The sequence below is a fragment of the Melopsittacus undulatus genome, chromosome 13, assembly GCF_012275295.1.
Source record: "Melopsittacus undulatus isolate bMelUnd1 chromosome 13, bMelUnd1.mat.Z, whole genome shotgun sequence".
Taxonomy (NCBI): Eukaryota; Metazoa; Chordata; class Aves; order Psittaciformes; family Psittaculidae; genus Melopsittacus; species Melopsittacus undulatus.
In genome coordinates this window covers 5,234,432-5,255,984 of record NC_047539.1, presented here as the reverse complement: position 1 = coordinate 5,255,984, position 21,553 = coordinate 5,234,432, and the positions used below count along the sequence as shown (strand labels likewise).

At 38.6% G+C, this 21,553-nt stretch overlaps 1 protein-coding gene across 1 annotated transcript in view; it reads right to left on the bottom strand.

Annotated features, from left to right (window-relative positions):
• Positions 1-21,553, bottom strand: part of ZZEF1 (zinc finger ZZ-type and EF-hand domain containing 1) — a 59,599-nt gene that overhangs the window by 30,004 nt on the left and 8,042 nt on the right. Inside the window, exons 5-27 of the mRNA XM_034068821.1 lie at positions 20,908-21,107; positions 19,351-19,561; positions 17,792-17,908; positions 17,397-17,575; positions 15,818-15,916; positions 14,744-14,835; positions 13,734-13,882; positions 13,077-13,188; positions 11,722-11,937; positions 10,751-10,851; positions 10,238-10,407; positions 9,317-9,450; positions 8,951-9,021; positions 8,398-8,512; positions 7,643-7,802; positions 6,613-6,734; positions 6,416-6,526; positions 5,592-5,758; positions 4,930-5,011; positions 4,098-4,299; positions 2,465-2,613; positions 1,868-2,108; positions 306-385 (exon numbers count right to left, since the gene is read on the bottom strand). Coding sequence (XP_033924712.1) covers positions 306-385; positions 1,868-2,108; positions 2,465-2,613; positions 4,098-4,299; positions 4,930-5,011; positions 5,592-5,758; positions 6,416-6,526; positions 6,613-6,734; positions 7,643-7,802; positions 8,398-8,512; positions 8,951-9,021; positions 9,317-9,450; positions 10,238-10,407; positions 10,751-10,851; positions 11,722-11,937; positions 13,077-13,188; positions 13,734-13,882; positions 14,744-14,835; positions 15,818-15,916; positions 17,397-17,575; positions 17,792-17,908; positions 19,351-19,561; positions 20,908-21,107 — 3,280 coding nt within the window. The remainder of the gene's footprint in view (positions 1-305; positions 386-1,867; positions 2,109-2,464; positions 2,614-4,097; positions 4,300-4,929; positions 5,012-5,591; positions 5,759-6,415; positions 6,527-6,612; positions 6,735-7,642; positions 7,803-8,397; positions 8,513-8,950; positions 9,022-9,316; positions 9,451-10,237; positions 10,408-10,750; positions 10,852-11,721; positions 11,938-13,076; positions 13,189-13,733; positions 13,883-14,743; positions 14,836-15,817; positions 15,917-17,396; positions 17,576-17,791; positions 17,909-19,350; positions 19,562-20,907; positions 21,108-21,553) is intronic.

Sequence of the window (21,553 nt, the reverse complement as noted above, 5' to 3'; positions counted from 1 at the left end):
TCCAACTGCTAATAAGAATCTTCCTAATTAACAACACACATTCTTGCTGAAAAAGAGCTCAAGTTTTACTGGGTTTGAGCCAATTCAGTCCTAAATACACATGATGACACATTTGGGACTGACAGAAGGAGGGAAGTGTAAGAATGCATTTGAAAGTTCACAGTTCAGAAGTGAATGTATGCTGCTCCTGAGTGCAAACAGCTGACCCAGAATCACTGAAGGAAAACATGGTCCTACTCCTTAACACTGCATTGTAAAACATTAAGGTAAATAACATCAATAGATATCCTCCTGAGTGATCTTACCATCCATATTCTAATTGAATCAGCCAGGGAATACACTTGTGCAAACTCATAGCTCAAAGGCACCTTGCCTCCACTGTTGACTGGAAATGAGAGAAAGAAGAGTCCTGTTTATGTAGAGCTCCATTCTTATACAACCTACTTAATTAAAATTATGCTAGAGCCTTTCCTTTGTCTCTTAGTCAATACTTGGAATTATACCTGTAAGAAAAATAAGGAATAAAATCTGCCAACTTTCATATGCCTTAAATACATAAGTTGCACCTTGACAGAGTTATTTGCAAACTTAAATTATGAACATCTTTCTCTTCCCAAAATTGATGCCTACAGTCATGGATAATATAAACCTCTTTGTATATACCCAAATATTACTAATGTACAGTGATCTCAGTATAATCAAGAAACGTTAGTATTAACTTAAAGCTCTATAGATGCACTTAGTTACCAGGCTTTTTTGTCTATTTTAGGCTATGAATTTCTAGAAAGATGAATTCATAAAAATTAAAGACCTGACAAAACAGTTTCCATCAAAAGTGGCCTCACAATGACTATGCAGAAAAAGACATTCCTATTCGGTGTCTTTCCTCTCCTATTTCCCCCGTCTTTCCAGCATCACTTGTACATAATTCATATGCCATAGGTGAATATGGGCCCTGAACTCAGCCTGGCCCAACAACACTGACAGATAAAGCTATTAACGTAATAGTGAGCTGTATGTCTTTTCCATTCACTAATATTTTCATGAGTTATCAGAGTTTTCAGTCTTACTCAGAAATTAGATCACTTGTCAGACACAGACAAAATGACTAAAGGCAATAACCACTTTAGTCATCAAGTCAGTCTTTGTGTCAATCATTTTCACCCATAATTTTATAGCTCAAGATGTAAGCTGTTTAGCTTCAAAGTTGTGACAGAAAGTGAAAGCCTAAAATGAAACCTTTCAAAACCAAGTACTATCTTATTATCCAACACTTCAAACATACCAATAAGCTTAATGGAAGGGTGCTGTTAAGTTAAACAGTTATTCATTTTGCCTACTGAAAAACGTATTAGTTGTAATACAACAGACATCATACATGTATATAAAGACATCTATTTAACATACCAAGGTTAGTTTCCACAGTGTAGCATTTTGGGAGGTAATTCACACCTCCTCCACCCCAAACATTTAAAAACATACATAAGTTGGTGGTGGCTTTTTGGGAAAGGTTCAGTGAGTGGAAAATTATATCTAGATCTCTAACCACTGGAAACTATATTGTTCTGAATTAACCCCGAAAGAACATCACTACTCTCTTTAGGTATATCCTTATAAGTCTTGGTAATAGCTTATGATGGTTATTAATATTTGGATAAAGCTCTGAAGGTAAAAGCATCTATGAATAAAGACAAAATACTCTAGAGATAAGGCTTACCTAGTCTACTTAAATGATGAATTTATACTGTGTATCTGTTTAGAAACTGTCACACTAAACTGATTTTTCAGTCTGTAAACTGAGCTATAAGTTGGCTTTTTACAACTTTAAGTCCTCATTATTAAGATAGTCTAATAATAATAGAGTTACCATATTTTTGAAGCTTCTCATATAAATCTGGAGTCAGATACACCAAAGCAGCAAATGTTGAGTTCACAGCTTGATCAACAGTAGAACCAGCAACTATATCTGTCTTTGGGGTCTGTTTTTGACATGCCTGTGTAAATCCTTTGAAAAGTTCAGCTTTTTCCCCACTGAAGCCCTGGGCAGGATCTGATTTTGCAAAGTCGATAAGAAAGTTCCTGCAGTCATCTTGGTGAGAGCTCCCAGCCTGGAAAGAATGATAGAAAACATTTACTTTAATAACACCTGAGAACTGTTGCAGCCCATCACTACAGTTAGTTCACCTTGTAGTGTATCTACTGCAGTTGAGCAACTTGATCTAACAAAAGATGTCTCAGCCCAAGGCACAGGAGGCAACTTAGGTGATCTTTGAATACCAACCATGCTGTGAAAATGGCAACTAATAAAGGGCACAGAACAACAGTTTCTTTGCTCCTTGATATTGGAATTAAACAGCACAAGTGGCAACAACTTCAGCACAAGACCATAGCAACTAAGTCTGAATGAAGCTGTGTGACAGACAGGAATTTCAGGCTAGTGAAACAAAAACAGTGCTGTAAGTACCTCTTTTTTATCTTGGTGCAGCCTACTGCTTTGACCAGATCCCAGAAGTGCCTCAGGACACATCTGATGCCTGAACACAGGTTTCCATAGAGGAGAATTAAGGACTGCTGTGACTTTCGAAGGAGGCAAATCTGCTTCACTACCTAATTCTGCAAGAAATTCAAAATACACACACACATCAGTTAAGCATTTTTGTTCATTTTTACAGATGGATGAAAACAATAAAAGTTAAATATCCAGTAGGGAAAAAAAAAAAGAGAGTAATGCAAATACACTGAACAAGTAATTTAACTATATTCCCTAACTTCTGTTTCTCTAATGTGATGCAGAAAACTGATACAGACTTTCTTTACTGCTATAATGATAGCATCAAATTTTTATCTTGCAGTGACAGGCTGTTACATTATGGAAGAGCTTTAAATTAAACATTTTCACTGTACGTAAAGCCACAGAAATTTCCCAATTTACAAGTGAGTTTAGAAGCTTTTTGTCCTACCAAAGACATAATCTGCTGGATATGCATGCTCATATTAAGAAAGGAAGAAAATATTCTATGATAAGAACACTTCAATCAGGAGGTGGCTGGTCCCTTCTCCCAAGGAAGAAGGGATGGAACAAGAAGAAACGGCCTCAAGCTGCTCCAGGGGAGGTTTAGACTGGATAGTAGGAACAATGTCTTCACTGAAAGGGTGCTCAGGCATTGGAGCTCAGGGTAGTGGTGGAGTCACCATCCCCAGAAGCATTCCCAAACAGTGCAGATGAGGCCCTCAGTGACATGGGCTAGCGGTGGCTTTGGCAGTGCTGGAGAACAGTTGGACTTCCGGATCTTAAAGGTCTTTTCCAACCTGGTTGATTCTCCAATTAGTTCCCAAAATCTACAGCTAAGTATCTGCTTACTTTTCCAAGTTAAGCACTGAGCATCTGATTGCAGCAGGAACTCTGTAACCTTGTTTAAGCTTTTTCCAAGTGGTGAATGACACTTCCACTACATGGAAGTGTCCTGGGTTTGAAAAATGAGAGATGTTTGGTTTTAATTTCAATTTCTCATGGCACTCATCTCCTATTTTGTATTTTATTTGTCTTCAGTGGCCTAAATCCTAAATTTACTTAACTTCTGGGATTAGCCAAACTTAATTTGTGAATCTAAATTTAAATGAATACCAAATGTTCACATGAAACTTCTGAAATCATCTGTATTCTAAGCTTTGTATATTTTTTTGGTTTGCTGGCTCCACATTCACACCACCAGTAAGGGGGTGGACAGACCACAGCACTAGGGAACAATTTTTAAAGACAAAAAGAACTTGGAGAAGATTGGGCAAACTCTGATATGACTTCATCAATGTAATTCTGTTCAATATGATAACTTCCAGGTGCCCATGTTTTCCTAACATTGGTTTCTGAAGGTTAGAGAAGTCACAGTGGTGCTCTCAGAGCAGCCAGGCTTCCCACAAGAAGTAGGGACAGCTGAAAGACCAAACTTTGTTAAGCAACAAAACAGGAGTGTTTCATCTTGAGTCAAGAGAGGAACAAAAAAGGAACTTCATTTTCACTGGGGATTTGAAACGTAAGGACGTTATATCTCCTCTTCACATGGCATCACAATTCTGGAACTATTACTCAATGCACTCACCTCGGAGAGATTTCAGGGCCATACATCGGGAAGCCAAGCGCCCCATCAACCGGCATACAAGAAGCTGTAAATCCAAGCCCCAAGAAACGGCAACATCTGGTAGGCCGTAAGCAGTGACGGAGAACTTGTAGCCCCACTCATTATTACTGCTGTCAGAGTGAAAGAGAAACTGCAGCCGTGGGCCAGCCTTAAAGGTCACTTTCTACAGAGCAACAAAACAGTCATTTTGCCAAATGTAGATGACAGGAAGACGTTTCAGGGTAATGAATTTCCTTCAGCAACTCTGGATTTTCAGTATTACGTTCTGTCCACAACTGATCTAACCTCCCCCACCATCTGAACGAGACACCCACAATACTAAGCAGGTAAACTTTCTATTTAATAGCTTAATGATAGATTTCATAGATGATGGAGCTTTAGATGTCAGAGCCATAAATCCATAGAGAAGCATCCCGTCAGGTGTCACTGAAGAAAGAGCTTAGCCACAGGGAGCACTACAGTTGTCCCACAATGTAAAATAATTGCAAGGGCTGAGCATCAACAGTTTTACCCATGTAGTTACAGCAGCTAAACATAATTCTGTGATTTTATGATTATTACTTTTTATTTTGACTGACTGCCCCTTCAACAACAGCAACAAAGAGGGATTATTACTCATTCACTCCCTTTAATTGCATCACTGAAAACTCCCTTCCTTACCTCCTGTGAGGGACTAGACACACACACACACAAAAGCACACATCGTTTTACAATAGGTTTCCCCCACAAGAATCATAATAATTTCCTAGAGACTGGATATATCACTTGGTTCAGAATTGTAAAAGGTGCTCACCTGAGGCCACTTGTCAGTGCCAACCTTTGTATCATAACGAGTTTTTGCACCTCTTGCATCAGTAAACTCCAGGTAATCATACCTGTGAAAATTGCAACTCATTACTTCCAAATTTAAGTTTTTTGGGAAAATGTTTGCTTTTGGATTTTCAGAAGCACTGCATCTCAGCTGTCACAACCTTCTGAACCACACTGTTAAGGATTTACTTCATGTTTCAATGCAAGTTCCAGCAAACACAGACCTGGTTTCCTACCGAACTTTCCCAATCCTTCAGAACTGGTAATGGGTGCTAATTTTAACATCTAGCATATGCCTTAACTAAGCAGTAGCTGGATATGTTGCCAAGAGAAACCAAGCCAATAGTTTTGCCTAAAGAGAGCAAAATAAATCCCACAAGCACAAACTGTGGTGGTCACAGCAGTATTACAAAACAGACTAAAACTAAAGGAAGCAAAATTTGTATGAACAGCATGTCTGCACATTTGCCAGAAGTGGCATTTAGCATGAGAAGTCACTTATAATACATATTCTAGATTAAATAGAACAATGAAGAAATCGAAATTACATGCTTGGAGCACAGGAAGTACTCCTTGCACATTGAAACATGAATTGCCTCTCTGCAGGTAGATACTGGAATCTAATATAACACAAGACCAAATTACCTCCTTTCAGTTTCACATTTTTCATCAAATTCCACCTCAAAGTAAGTTGCCCCATGACATAGGAAGACTGAGACCTCATGGCAATTATTTTCATAGTTATGAGGTGATTCCATTGTCCATGTTCTCAGTACCACAGGCTGTTCTTGCTGCCAGCTCTCCACTTCCATCTATAGGACAAAGATGTATTCTTGACATACAAATGTAAAGCATTCAAAAAAACCACCAAACTAAAATATTATCACACTAGATTTGTGTGTCTGTACTTTCAAGTTGCCAGATGTACATACAAAGTGGTATTTAAAAGGCTACACATAAACTAGTGATAAAGACACCCTTAATAGTAATGGTAAGGAAGCACTTTTAAAGCTAAACTCATCTAGTCTCTGGGGGAGGAGACAGTCTCATGCCAGAAGTGCCTACAAGTTACCCCAAAGGTAACAAGAAGAGAGCCTGGATGACTAATGCAGATTTAACAATCTACGCTACAGACATACAGACTTGAATTACATCACCACAAGCAATGAATCTAGAAGTGTTAAGCACATACTATTTTTAAACTATTTTCCTCTTCATTCTCAGAATTCCTCTTCCTATCTAACTTCTATGCTTCCTATTCTAGTTGAACTTTCCGGTCACTTTGCTCATCTTCTGTATCAGTACAGATATATTCCCAGGTCTCTACATTTCATTACACAACCCATGATTTTAGAAGCTTTCTAGCCCCTTTCAAACGCTCACCAATAGAATCACCAGAGATCTCCATGTCTGTCTTGCAATTTTGCTTTTGTTTCACTGTACTTATTAGTGCCTGTATCCTTAGTTACCTTATGAGGCTCACTACAAAGGCTTTTCAGTGGTTCTATCAAAGTGCTGAATCCCTGTAGCAGAGTACAGTATGGAATGTCTAAAGTGCAAAAATCCAACAGGAAGATGACCTAGGAGAAAGCACAGGTCTCATGAAGATGCACATCACCACAGCCATGCTACCCGGGAATAATACAAAACCCCAATGTTCACTTACCAGCTGACGAGTTGCCATAGCAAAGACAGAGTTACTTATTTTTTCTACTATTGTTTTGCCACTATATTGAGATAAAAGTGACTGCAAAATCGTTCTGATATTTGACAGGAACTGGCCCACATCTAAAGAGAAAAAAAACCCTTAATAGCCACCTTAAGGATTTGCTACCACAACCTGCTTTATCAAACACTTAAGTGTGTGGTGATGTGCACACGATGACAGACAGCAGGAAAGGCATCTGCTGCCCCAAGGCAGTGACACTCAAGAGTGAAAACAGTTCAGAGAAGTTTTCTGTGGTATTTCTATTGTGGAAACAAGTCACGCTTAGAAATGACATTACAAAGAAGTTGAGTGATGAGTAACTTATTCAAACGCTCCAAGACTGTTTCAATAATCTCAGCGTATTCACTAGCCTTCCTACAGAGGAGTTTAAGTACAGCAGCTTAAGTAACAAGTGAGGCTAGTCAGTATTAGCTACAGCTTTACACCATTTTTAGATGCAAGACAGGATCCCCAAAAAAAACCCAACTTATTTATATACAAATAACAAATATGAAGTAATTTTACATAAAATTATACCTTCTGGTCCAATTAACTACTTAATATTGAGCTGCTGCATTTAAAAAAAACCAAAACCACTGTAGCAAAACACCCCTTAGAAGTGCCCAGCTTCTTAAGTAAGTTCCTGTCTTCTTGCTATCACAAACATCAGGAAAATATGTAATCACCACAGAAAGGCTTATCAAAATAAGGGACATTAAAAGAAACCAGTATGTCCAAAGAAAAGTGTAATTGTTTGTTGTTTGGGTGGGGGTTTTTGACATGTTTGCTGAAGGTTCTACCAACATCAAATTAGCAGTATAACTAAAATATGCCTAAAAATTCCTTCCCAAAGTGATCAGAAATGCTCTGATAGTTACGAATATGCTCCAGGTAATCACTGCTGAGCCCTTATTATACTGCAATCTGTAAAACTGCATTTTAAAGCCCTGTATCACACCACAATTTTGTATTCAATCCCAGCACTTACAGTTTTTAAGGATTTCTCCTGCAAGATCCTTGGCTGAATTATCACTACCCTTAAGTTGCAGGTAGCACCATGAAAGGAGGCTACCTTGAACAGACCAGAATAAGAAAGACATGACTGTGCCGCTCTCTTGCTGCGCAACATCCAGCATCATCATTTCACACTGAAAAAGAACGTAACAAAAGGATATTATCTTCTGATGCAGAATTACATACAATATGTACTAAGTCAATTATGATGGACATTATCATCCCACTCACACCACAAAAAGATTCAATGCAACTGACAAGTGGCATATAATGCCATGAAGCAACTGATGTGGTTTTGTTGTGATAAATCACAATTTTAAGTGGGGATAGCTACATATGAGTCACTCCATGTTCTCAGCACATTTTTTCTGTATACGTAAATGAGCCTCCTCCACTTACACCTCCTTTAGTGTCATGACCAATTCTAAGCTCTCAATATGTGATGATCAGTTCTGCTTCCCAGGGTGGCTAGTGTGCCATAAAGTCTTCTCAATGCTACAGAAAAATACCTCATCTTATACATTAGTTACTCTATTATAATGAAACATTACTGCCTAAAGAAAAATACTTCAATTGGTTAATCCTACAGAGTTGAACAACCATGAGAAATTTCATCCAGGACAGGAAAGCCATTTCTTTAGCATACATCTTGGGCATGCAGCTTGTGTTTCAATACACACAAAAACTACAGCAAAGAAGTAGGAAGATGAACAGTGCAAGGACAGTTACCTCTCTTGCTGCCACTAGCAGAAGGGTATCCATGACTGACAGCACTTCACTTATGTCAATATTTTCAGAAACTCCTTTCTCTGGTAATAATAGGAGTCCACCTGGATCTTGATCACTACAGAACAAAAATCTTCTTACTAACCAATAGCAAGCAGCACAGGTCCAAAACAAATTTAGTTATCACTGTGATACATCCATAGAGATCCTACTGTACAATCACTATGAAAATCAAAAGTTTGGGTTCTGATGACTCCAGACTAATTAAATCAATACCAACCATCACCATGGACAATCACATACAAAAATTAGAAGACAGCCTAGGAGGAGTCTAAGCAATATACTGTGATGCAGCATGAACACTGGGCAATGTTTTATATAGTTATGCATTAATAAACATATTAAGTAGTAGTATTTTCTTCTCTGAAGCAAAAGAGAGTAGAGTTCTTTTGAGAATTATTTTCCAGGGGAATAACATTTCTAAACCCAATTAAATATGAACATATTCACAGATATTGGGTATCAGGCAATTCTTTTCCACCTCAGGACCCCTTACCTGAAGTGAGTACACAAGGATCTGAAGGCAAGATGTGCAGATTGCTTATGTTCTTGCTCTGTGATGTTTTTCTAGAAAAGGAAAGAGATTTATTTTTATGCTATGCTGTTTCCCTCCTCTGTGAGAAAGGATTCTAATTTCTGCGTTCTACTATTCATTTTTGGTTAAGAAAAGCAGGGTTAGCTCCTCTCTCTTTCTTTGAATAAGCTGCAAAGAGAAAGAAGGGGGAGGGTAAAAAGAGGCAAAGGAAGGTTTTTACTTCAATGGAACAAAACAGATTATTTGACAACAAGCAGTCAGATTTTCCCTCTTTTCTGCATAAAGAACACAGGTACTAAAAAAGCAATTTCTCATTTAATGATTTACCATCATGGTGAAGAGCTGGTGGCGCCTGGTCTGTCTATCTGGGAAAAAGATTGCTGCTCCACCGAGTAAGGTGTTCTTAACTTCCTCTTTCAGCATTTTCATTGGCATGAAGTTACTGTCCCCCATATCTACTACTGCTCATACAAAAAGGAAAGAAAATTACAGTTCAAATTAATACTCAACCTGATGTGTCAAAGGCATAACCAAATTCAAGTGTTATTTTACACATCTTCAAGCCCTTGCAAACCTAATATATCAACAGAAGATGAGGGAAACATTTTCACTTCCAGCAAGAAAGTGAATAAGTATATCTTTAGAAAAACCTAAGTAAATTAATTCTAGTAACATTAAGGCTTGACAACAATCAAAGCTACCAGGGCTTTCAAGATGTGACAGATTCTACATGAACTGGTTTATCTTTAGCTGACTTTTTAGGAGACTATTAGGGAATTAACAAAAAAAATACACTTTTATAAAGAGAGTACCATCCTACTTCCAATGCAATCTAGATTGTAATTCCCCTTCTCTTTTCCACAATCTTCCCCATGTTTCATTTAACCTTACAAGCTCCTAGTAAGATCACTAGTATTTATATGAAACACCAGATATAAAAACCCCAGTAACATTAGATTAAAGGATCACATTCCCTAATGGTTCAAGCAGGTGACATGTTCAAAAGAAGTTTTCTATTGCAGCTGTTCCCAGACCCCATGTTGTCAGAATGCCTATAAAAACATTTCATAGGGTCCAGGAAAGTTTCACTGTGATAGACGTATTAGTACTCGCTGACCTGAACAAGAACAAAAGAAACAATAGCTGACTTGGCCTCTAGGAATAAATATCTTTTCCCAAATTAGAAGTGTATCACAACAGTTACAAGCCAAAACAGACAAAACAGGCAATACATTCAATATAAACTACCTTCACACAAATGTTTATAAAGCTCTTTTGCAGCTTCTGTGTGACCAGATGTTTTACTCTGAGAAGTTTCTTGAGGCTTAGCAGTTTTATTGTCTGCAGTAAGTACAGAGAAGCAGCTCTGGAGAAGCTGCAACAGCAGTGTTTGAGCAAAGATACATTCTTCCCTTGGGCTGCAAAAAAACACAGAACAAACAGAAGCAAAAACTAGAAAAGAAGCTTTTTTTTGCACCAAATAGATAACACTATGAAAATCACTATCTTAGATGGGTAGAAACCATGGAGTAGCAAGCACATAGGCTTGTACACATAGCTACTGGCTAAATTAATCTACATCTCAGGCTTCTACATAACATTACAGTTAAAATCCCATATGGCAGCAGTAGGAAAATGTTATTTATGTAAATGGTGTAGTTTAGGAAGAAGAAACTGCGGCAACTAAACGAAGCATACGTTATTTATACATACACACAGAGCTTAGTGCTTCAGCACACAGTAAAGAAGTGGCTTACTTACCTTTGGCGAAGTTTATTGTAAAAATTCCAGAACAGCTGCAAATCAAGGCCTGTGAAATCCAAAAATGACTTGTGTTTTAATCCACTCTCCTTCTGCTGAACCTTCAAAAGGCAAAAGAAAATGCAGGATTGGAAAACTAATTCTATACAGAACACATTTCTAAAAAGTAAATCCCTGAGCAGTGGCCTTGAACCAGGCTAGTTTCTTATATACTTGCAGCGACCATGAATTCCAGTGTGAGTTCCTTCACGGATATTCCAGTGTCTCAATGTGAGAGTTCATGCTGAAACCTTCCCCTTAACAGAGCTACAATAAGGATTCTCTCTCCTCTTTCTAGATGCCTAGTCCCCCACCACCAAAAGACTTCACATTACCTCTACCTCTCCATGTAATTTAATTGAAAGTAATAGCCAAAATGAGACTGTCCATGGACCAGAATGGAAGCTGAAAAGGCACAGATGCATACACTGTACAAACAAAACATGATTTTGACATGTATCCTCAGAAGTAGGGCACATCAGGCTGACACACAACAGCACACACCAGCCACATCTCTTAATCATATATGTCTCACCCTAGATATCCACAGAATGTTTTCAAATGAGGGTAAGTTTTAACCTATGCAGCCTTCCTAGCTCTCTATGCATTTTTCAGATGCTTGCTTCAGGAACACCAACATTACCTAACAGACAGTAGAGCATCCTCCTGTTGCATCTACTTCACCCAACATTGTAACCTCATGTTGAAAAATGGTTATTAACCCTTTTCTGGACCCAAAGTCAGCATATTCCTAGCCAACATCAGTAAACACAATACTGTTCTTCAGAAACCCTTTTGTCTTCCACAGCATGGTTTTAACAGTTGCTATTACCTAGGACCAAGATTTTCCTAAGCCAGTCACAATTTATTTTAGCACAGCCTTATTCCTTTTAGCATGTACAGCCTTAAAACGAACTAAGCAGAAAAAATACCAGGTCCTGTGCCAGCTGCTGGATGAAATGAAGTGTCTTCAGGAGAAGAGTTGTGCCACAAACTGTATCATCATCAGTCTTCCTGCATTGCAAGCAGTTCATGCTCCTACTGGGCTCATCCCGCATAGGCCGAAGATACCCAAGAACACTCAGGCCTTGAACTCCGAGCCGCTCTGCTGTTTCTTGTCTTGTGCACAAGAACTTTATCATCAAGTACTAGAAGGATATTAGCACAGCACAAGATTTGGTTTTAAAAGCTAGTACACATTTGGCTTTAAAAGACATGAGTGCACATATGTATGACAAGACAAGTGGGATTGGGGGTAGCAAGCCTTATTCCCTGTCAATCACTTCCACACATTTAAAACACTGAGCCTGAACTCTCCTCACTTCCAAAGTCACAGTGATGGTTCTGTGACCTCTACAAGCACCTGCACAAGTTAGCTCATTATCAGTTCCATTCATTCTGCATACTCTTTTCCTTGGTTCTACAGTTACAGCACTTCTGCAGGTTAAAAAGTTACTAGCTGCATTTAGAAGCAAACAGAGGATGAATGTGTAATATTTAAAACATACTTTAATGCAATCTGTCCACTGTGAGATACAGAATGCAAAATGGAAAGGAACAGCAAGTTCTGCAATCCAAATGTACTCAGTAGCTGTGTGTGCTCGTGAGTCTCACGGACTAAGTGTTACACAGACAGCAGCAGAATGTCTTAGCAAGTAGTAATATCCTTAGAAAAGTTCCCAGTTGACTTTAAACTGCATCACCACTTCTGCTAATTCCCACAGTACACAAAAGAACTGGGGAACTGAGCAATAGCTGATTCCAGAACTGAGATAAATGCAGGATCTGAAAAGCAAAGTTTCCTACTTAAACACTACAAATCAAAACCTGTACTGTATTGTATTTGTTTAAGCCACTCTTGGAACAGAAGTCCCACGTTCCTCAAGGGACTGATGGAATTGCTTAGTAATTGTTTGTCCCTTAAAACAAGGGATCTGGCTCTGAAAGAATAAACTTAACTATGTAGCAGTTATTTGGTCTAGATATTAGAACAAAGCAACAATCATGTCATCCTTTTTAGAAAAATCTCCTCAGGATAAAGCCAACAGTCTGCACATTATCACATAACTTTGCATTAAACATATGTGTACGTACAGAGAAAAAGAATAAAACTCAGAGGACAAAAGTTGACTTGTGTTTAACTAGAAGCCCATTGCTTTTTACCTCTACCCAGAAGAGCTGTCCTCCCACGTGAGAGTTAAGTTTATTTCAGTTGACATTATAACAAAGCACAGAGAAAAGCTTCTGCTCACTGTGACTGAGTCAATAAATTTTCATGGTTCCTTACTTGGGAAATTCTGCATTCCTGCATTTGGACATCAACTTCATCCCATTCTTCTTCCACTTCAAACCAGCCAATAGGATCATCATCTCCCAGATCATCACGTGAGCAGCTGCTTCTATGTATAAAAGAACGCAACAAATTTTGTTAAGTTTAAAGAAACCACAAAGCTCTTAATATTTTACCAGACTATTTTTGCATGTTATGGTTATAAAGATGTGAAGAGAGACAACGGAAAGTTTCACACACACAAATTCTATCAAGTGCAAGGTAAGAAAACTACAGAAATCTTTTTAGTCATGGTCCCCAGCCTCCCCTCACTCCTGAGCAACAGTTCTGAGAAAGCCATTTAATAAACATTAACAGATGACCCTCCTAGAAAGTGCTTCTGCTATCAGTGATCTGCAGCTCCAGTAAAACATGGATTTTGTCATCTCCCTTTTTAAACAAATCTTCAAATCAAGATATTGAAAACAACAGCTATATACATATTGCCTCAAACACATCACACTTGGGTTCACTGAAATCAAACAAGTAACAATTCAACAACGCATTATTCTTAAGTCATTTGGAACAATTTTCAGCAGTTCCAATGACACTGAAAATAAAGATCTAATATCACAATTATTTTCCAGATATTCATTACAAGAAGTCCACCTATACCTGGTCTTTAAGAACTGCTTGAATTCCCGCAGCTTCCACTTGTCATAGCTTTCAAATCTTTTGAAGTGATCCTCTGCATGGAACTTCTCTGAAGCACTATTATAAGCAAACACCAGCCCACACTGGGCCCCGATGGCTCCCCTTCGGACCTAAAAAGAACAAATTGAGTGCAATGGATTAACAAGTTGACAGTAAAAGAAGGTGTTGCTTTCACAAGAAAAAAGTTATGGAAAAAAAACAGAATATTGACAGTACTGATCTCTGAAATTGCACAGAGAAATTATATGCATTTAGAGAAGTGTTAGGAAAACTAAGGCAATCAGAATCATGCACCATGGTTAACATTTGCCATATTTATCACCCTCCTAGCACCCAAACCCCAGCTCCAGTTAGAATCTACTTGCCAGAAGTCCACCCATGTCTAAGTGTCTGAAATACAGAACTTTGCTCCAGATATTAAATTACTGCTGTGCCTTAAATAAATAAATAAATTCTGCTGCAGAAATCTCACTGAGGCTTGGTCCTGGCCCTGAGATTTAATCACAAGATCTTGCATTTAAGCAAGATAAAAATCACACCAAATATTCAAATTACACTAATGTCTCTAAAAAGACTTTGAAAGACCTACATTTAACCTGAGCTCACATGCTATGTATCTTGACACCTGCTATTCACAGTCAAAAAACTATTTTAAAGATAAAATCTGACATATAAATCTATACTCTTTAGAGAGATACCACACTTGCCACCGATTTCCAATATATATTGTAAGATATAGACAAACAATATAAAATAAATGTCTTTACTACATGCCTGTGGCACCCTGTAACAATTTAAGGCCTCCCTCTCCTTAAGTTCTCTGTGACTTACAGCAAAGCAAAACCCTAAAAGAACACTATTTCATGATGAATTTAAGATCACAGTTCACACAAAAAGAAACCTTGAATTCAACTCTACTAGTAGGGAAACAAGCAAGCCTTCTGCTTCAAAAGCATATAGGAACTGCATACCTTGATTCTAATCTGCGTCACTTGAAATGAAGATTCAGTTCCAGTAGAAAGAATAACACTTGCTCTGGTTTTTCCCGTTTCAGTAAGAAAACCTAAAGCAGCAGTGGAGACAGAATGGGGTTGGAATAACTGCTAGTGCAAGCTGTGGATTAAGGGGGGTTGGGGAGCAAAAGCACAGCACTTTTCTACTGAAATACTCATTAGCTAGAGAGCAATCAGCCTTTGGAATAATCTTCCCAGGGAAGTGGTTGATTCCTCAACATTGGATACTTTTAAGATTCAGCTATACAGAGTGCTGAGACATCTAGTCTGGGTCAGGCTAATGAGGTTAGACCAGATGATCCCTAAAGTCCCTCCCAACCTGGGATTCTATGATTTTGTGAGAGCTACAAAATGAACTCAAACACCACATACAAGCAAACAGAAGGGTCAAATAAGCATTTAGGAAGTGCCTAATTTTTTATCACAACAGCTTGCATTTACCAGTAGCACTGCACAAAACAATATACAAGGTTTTAAAATACGGTTAGGTAGCATATCACTTAAAAAAAGAGATCAAAAAAAGAAATTATTTTGTTCAGGTTGTACCCAGTAGATGAAAATACTGCATTAACAAAGGCAGGCTTGAAAGGAGAATTAAGTTATGTGCAGTCAATGAGAATTTCAAGGGTTTCTGCCAAATCTCTTCATCAATGTCTGGGAAACTAGCAATGAATGATTCATGACTTAAAGCCTCAAAATGTGCTCCAGGTCATTTTCTTGGCAAGAGCCATTGCTGACTTTCATGTTGAATTCTCCCCCAAATCCAATCTTTTTGTTTGCTTTAACAATAAACTGGCTCCTGAGAAACCGCTGTTGTAAAATAGACTTTACATATTGGAGGCTTTTTGTTAGGTGTTTTGGGGTGTTTTAGTGTTGTTTTGCCCCTTTTTCTTTTTTAATTACAGATCTTCCATATCATAAAATTATTAAGTAGCACCAAATAGATGGATAGGTAGATATGGAGCAGCATCACAGCCTTGATAACAGTCTTTGTCTGTTTAAATATGCTGGATTTTAAGTCCAGGCTATTACCATCCCCAGTCCATGGCTCCACAAGGAGGTTTTCAGGCCCTGATTTATCTTCTTTTCCTTTTACATCACAGGCTTGCAAAGTGAGTCGTAAAGGTTTTCCTGAGGGGGAAAAAAATTAATAAAACAAAAAAAATCAACAGGTTTATCAACTTCCTAAGAAACAAACCTGGGAAAATCTGCTTTCTAAAGTTCTTCATGAAGATAAATGGGAGAATAAAGGGAAGAAAGTTACAATGACATTTTTACCACTATCAGTCAAAAAAACAAGGGGGGAATAAACTTGAGCATAAGATACACATTAACCTAAAATAGCTCAAGTTTTAGATACAGAGAGAAGGAGAATGAAAATCATGACAATTAATGTTCCTTCAACTGTCTGCACGCTTTGGAATTCCCAATACATGAAATACCACTGTTGGCTTACAAAAAGCAGCCGCTACTCCAGGAAAATCAAAGCAATTTTCAAAGCTTTTGAGAATCAAGACTGATACTATAATTAAAATAATTAATGTGTCATTTGGCACGAGGCTGGAAGTCCTGACAAAATATACTAAAAGGCAAAGGGAAGAATTCTTCATGAACGACTAGTGATGATCTCAGACACCCGACAAAAGAGAGATTTATCAAACAAATACAGTTAATACAGCCAAATTCTACCTTATGCCAGACCACACACAGCTCTATACTTCTGACATACTCAGATTAATCTATAAAAGTGAAAATAAAAGAGCTGTAAAGTGATGCTAATGACATTCAATTTAAAATGCATCTTATGTTTGTGCACACGTCTGCAAGAGGGACCATTTACTGAGCCTAAACATGCAAAAAAATGTTATTGGAAGAATAACAATAATTGAGTCATCTTTTACACAATACAAACACCTTTTACACAATATAAACATTATCGCCATCTTGACATAGGGCCATTACCTACAAAACTTCATGGGGCCTGAAGCACCTCCCATATGAGGACAGGCTGAGAAAGCTGGGGCTGTTCAGCCTGGAGAAGAGAAGGCTGTGTGGAGACCTCATAGAAGGGGGCCTACAGGGATGCTGGGGAGGGACTATTCATTAGGGACTGTAGTGATAGGACAAGGGTAATAGGTTAAAACTTAAACAGCAGAGGTTTAGACTGGATATAAGGAAGAAATTCTTTACTGTTAGGGTGCTGAGGCACCAGAATGGGTTGCCCAGGGAGGTTGTGAATGCTCCATCCCTGGCAGTGTTCAAGGCCAGGTTGGATGAAGCCTTGGGTGATATGGTTTAGTGTGAGGTGTCCCTGCCCATGGCAGGGGGATTGGAACTGGATGATCTTAAGGTCCTTTCCAATCCTAACTATTCTATGATTCTATGTTTTCTTCCTCAGCATGATGCCACCTGGTTCAACTCTTAGATCACATAAAGCTGATCTAATCACCAAGTTTTAGGGCCATTCAGCTTCGCAGGGTATCTTCTTAGTAACAGTTGTTAATTTAGAAGCCTTGTATAATTTTAAACCCCAGGAGAACAAGTAAAACAACTCAAAGCTGCATACTGTATGAAGTATGTACAGAAAAGAATCCAGCAATTATTCATTTACCATATTTATACAGCAGGTTCTGTCTGACCACTGCCATGGAAGTGATAAGCGATGAAGCCTTGTATGGAGTTTCCAGATGATCAGTGATTGTACAAAGGGAATTTATCACTTTTGCAACACTCCCCCTGGCTAAGGCAAAGGCCAAGAGTGTAAGTTCAACCTCTGGAGTGGTAGAACAACTGGGGAGGGAAAAAAAACAAAGAGTATGAAAAGAAAACTCAGGACACTGTTTTTAAATAAAAGACAGATGACACTCATATGGAAGTATCTACAGTGCTAGTTTCTTAATATCTTCCAATTTTTCAAGAGCAGGTGAGTAAAGATGAGAGAAATTTGCTATACAAATTCTTCTAAACCATCTTCTACTGCATCAAAACACATCAACACAAACTTACCTTGTTATTCTTATGAGGAAGCTATCGACTTCTTCCAAAACATTCGGAGATAAGAAGCTTGAAAAATCTGTAGAGCCTGGTGTCAGGGATAGAGGTGGCATGTGTTGCAGTGCTTTCCTAGTAAAAGGACAGAACATAACATCAGAAAACCAGAGAGAATCAGAGAAATCAGCCTTCTAAAATGGATTAGACATTTGACTCGTCATGCTTTTTGAGAGCAGGTCTGTACAAACAGGTTCTGAGTGCAGGAAATCTATTGACACAGACAATCTCTTCAAAAGGTGAAGCCAGTACTGCATTCTAGGCAGGGAAAGTTTAACAGCTGCTGGGCAATCCTCAATCTAATCTCATCATCCCAGATTCAATTAAATAAATCAAGGGGTTTTGAATTACATCTGTGACATTAGAAATAGTGTCCACATACTGCTTTATTTTAAATAATTCTAGCACTGAGCAAGAGCCTGTTAATAAAGGGAAAATTGCTTTTAAATTCACAGAAAAATTACAGAAACTGAAACAGTTGAGATCAGAGTTTCTGTTTGATTTCCAGAGGTAATGTAATAACCTCTGAAAATACAGATTATTAAACAGTTTCATCAAAGTCATTCCATCCAATACTAAAGTCTGAGGCTTCGCTTTATGGTTCCAAACACTGAATTTATAATCCCTGAGAACATATTTTCAGTCAAGATTTCTCCAGTCGTTATCCCCTCAATATTCATGTTATACTTCTAAAAACTATCTAAACTGAAGGAACCTGAGGGCCCCTGGTTTTAGTAAAGCTTGCACTTAGGAACATTCCTTAGACATAAACATGTAGAAAGTTATCTAAGCTCTAAAGAGGCTCCATGATGACACAAATTAAAAGATAGGCTTAATGGACTTTAGCCCGCAGTACTCATTAACCTAGTGACAGCAGTGCCCTTGGGCACAGTGGTATCATGCTAACTAAGCTCTATAAAAGCTGATGTGGGTGGATAGTGACTTTATTAGGATTCCAATCCTTCAAGTCACTGGGCAGAAGTGTTTGGCAATCACACAAGGAAACGTTACACAGAAAATAGCTGATCACCACAAGCAAACACCTACAGAGATATTGCATGTATCTGACTATATCCCCATGTAATACACAACAAGGCATTACACAAGCAAAAAACGTGCTCAAAATTAAGCTAAATTAACCTCCATTCCATAAATGGAAGCTGTCCAATATTTATAATCAATAAAATTAAAAATCATTTTAAGCTTCTGTAAAATACAACAATTCAAAGGACAGGCAAAAAAAAAGCTATTTCTCAGTGCCTGGTCAGTCATGGCTTAACAACTAGATTAGATACAACAGTAAGGAGAACTATACTTGTTCTTGTATGTACAAATGGATAAAAAAAGATGTATCAAAATTTAAAGTGTGATAGCTAAAAAGATGATTAAACACCTTACTGGAGGGAGCAGAAACCAGTGACACAAGGTAGATTAGTTTACTGAAGCTGTTAGTGTTTAAAAAACCCAAACCAAACTAAAAATGAGGCTATCACATGCCATGGAAGTTTGGTACTTACTGAGTATTTTGCAAAATAGTGTGAACAAATGCTGGGTTTGTTTCCATGGAAGCTGTCACCAGAGAGGTCAGCAGCGACCAGTACCAGATCGCTGAAGCATCGCATACAGAGACGTCCACCTTCTTCACCCGTTGATACCCAACAGCCCTGAGCCCGTGGATTCTGGTGTCACATCCATCACTAAGGCAACGCTTGATATTTATCTGTACATCTGTCAAAACACAAAATAAGACTTTTTTCCCCCCATTTCTTCTGGTGGATGAGATCTAGAAGAATGCAGATATTCAAAACCAGAATTATCACAAAACCTCTGAGGAAAATAGCAGCAGATATGTAACAGTACTCCCACACAGAGACAACTCTGCATATGTGTTTCTTTACTGTACACCCTACGACTGGGAAAATTTAGCCCCTGAACAGCTTATGTGATCCATTACATATGGTTCAGCTAGAAATTAGGGAAAAGGCAGTGAAAAAAACCCCAAAAAACAAAAACCAAACCCTCAAAGTGGAAAATAGATTACAGATTATTTCATCAGTACCTTTCTACCTACATACACAGGAAGCATCTTGGAGTGGCAGTGGAGAATTAGGGTAAAAGAGTAAAGCCTAAAAGCGAAGTTTTAAGTTACATAAAAATCTTCAAGTAATCTCTTGACCATTTTGCATAGATAGCATCCTCCTAGTTAATTCTGAGGAACAACATCTTTGCCACCTGCTTCTGCGTCAGTGCAGGTTAATCTTTGTGAAAAGCACCTATTTGAAGTGAAGGGATAACATTTGTGAAGCTGCAGTAACCATCTTTCTGGCTTTAAGCTGAAAGAGGGGAGATTTAGATTAGATATTAGGAAGAAGTTGTTGACTATGAGGGTGAGGCCCTGGCACAGGGTGCTCAGAGAAACTATGGGTGCTCCATCCCTGGCATTGTTCAGGGCCAGGTTGGAGAGGGCTTGCAGCAATGTGCTCTAGTGGAAGGTGTTGCTGCTTGTGGCAGGGGGCTGGAACTAGATGAGCTTTGAGGTCCCTTCCAACCCAAATCAGTCTGAGATTCCATGATCTTAGGAAGGAGCAACTTCCCTTGATTGATTCCAATAGAGCACCCACAGATCTACCAGACTTTAAAAAAACACTGCTTAAAAACCCTTAGCATAAATCCTGTTTTACATAAATCATCTGACCAGCTTCAGAGTTCTGCTACCAAGAAAACAATTGCTCAGAAGCAGATTTTTTGCTAGATATGATCACCCAACATATGTTCCCACTCTGCAAGCAAAGATATTTTTAAGTTGCCCAGTGTCTTCAAACTGAGAGGCTAAAACTGCATCTTTAGTCATTCAGCAATTCAACGCTTAGCCCAAGTTAGACAGATGCCATAAGACTCAGAAGACTCTCCTAAAGGCTAGAGATTAAACTATCAATAAAACAATTTCTCTGACCCAAGGGTGTGATTTAAAGTTCCTACTCTAATGATTTCAACACATCATTCTATGCTCTACCCAAATTTCACCTCCAAAAAAGCACCAAAACAATATACCAACAGTATCCTTATTGACTCACACATCTGACTAATGTTAGCGTTTTCCAAGAGTGTTACGTAGCCAGTGATATTGCTTGGAATGTGAACATCTCGGATCTCCTGAAGGCTGCTGGCATTCCTTCCCACCGCCACTGTCACTTGCTGTGGCATGTAACTCTGGTCATTAGCTGCCACTGCAATGGACAGATGCCTCAGGACAACATCTGGTTTCATCTTCAAACTGCAAAGCAAAAACAGTTCTTTCAAAGAGAAGGTAGGGTCAAACACTTCACTTTTAGCTAAGCTTCACTCAGTTTCCACTTGTACAAACACAGATAAATCCAAAGGAAATTATCTAGTGCTTCACAAGTGTTTCAGGCTGGATGAGTTAGAAAATTTTAACTGACTTAAAAGACAGTCACCTCTGAGAGTGAGACTGTGGAATTTTCTATTGTACGGTTTTCAACTGAGAATTCATTTCTTGGTGAACCAGGGCTGTCCCCCTGCAGCCCACAGAGGTTCCTGATGGAGCCAATACCCCCTGCAGCCCATGGAGGCCTGCAGTGGAGCAGATATCCACCTGTAGCCTGCAGAGGACCCCACACCAGAGCAGGAGGATGCCCAAAGGAAGCTGTGACCCTGTGGGAATCCTGCACTGGAGCAGGCTCCTGTCAGGACCTGTGGCAT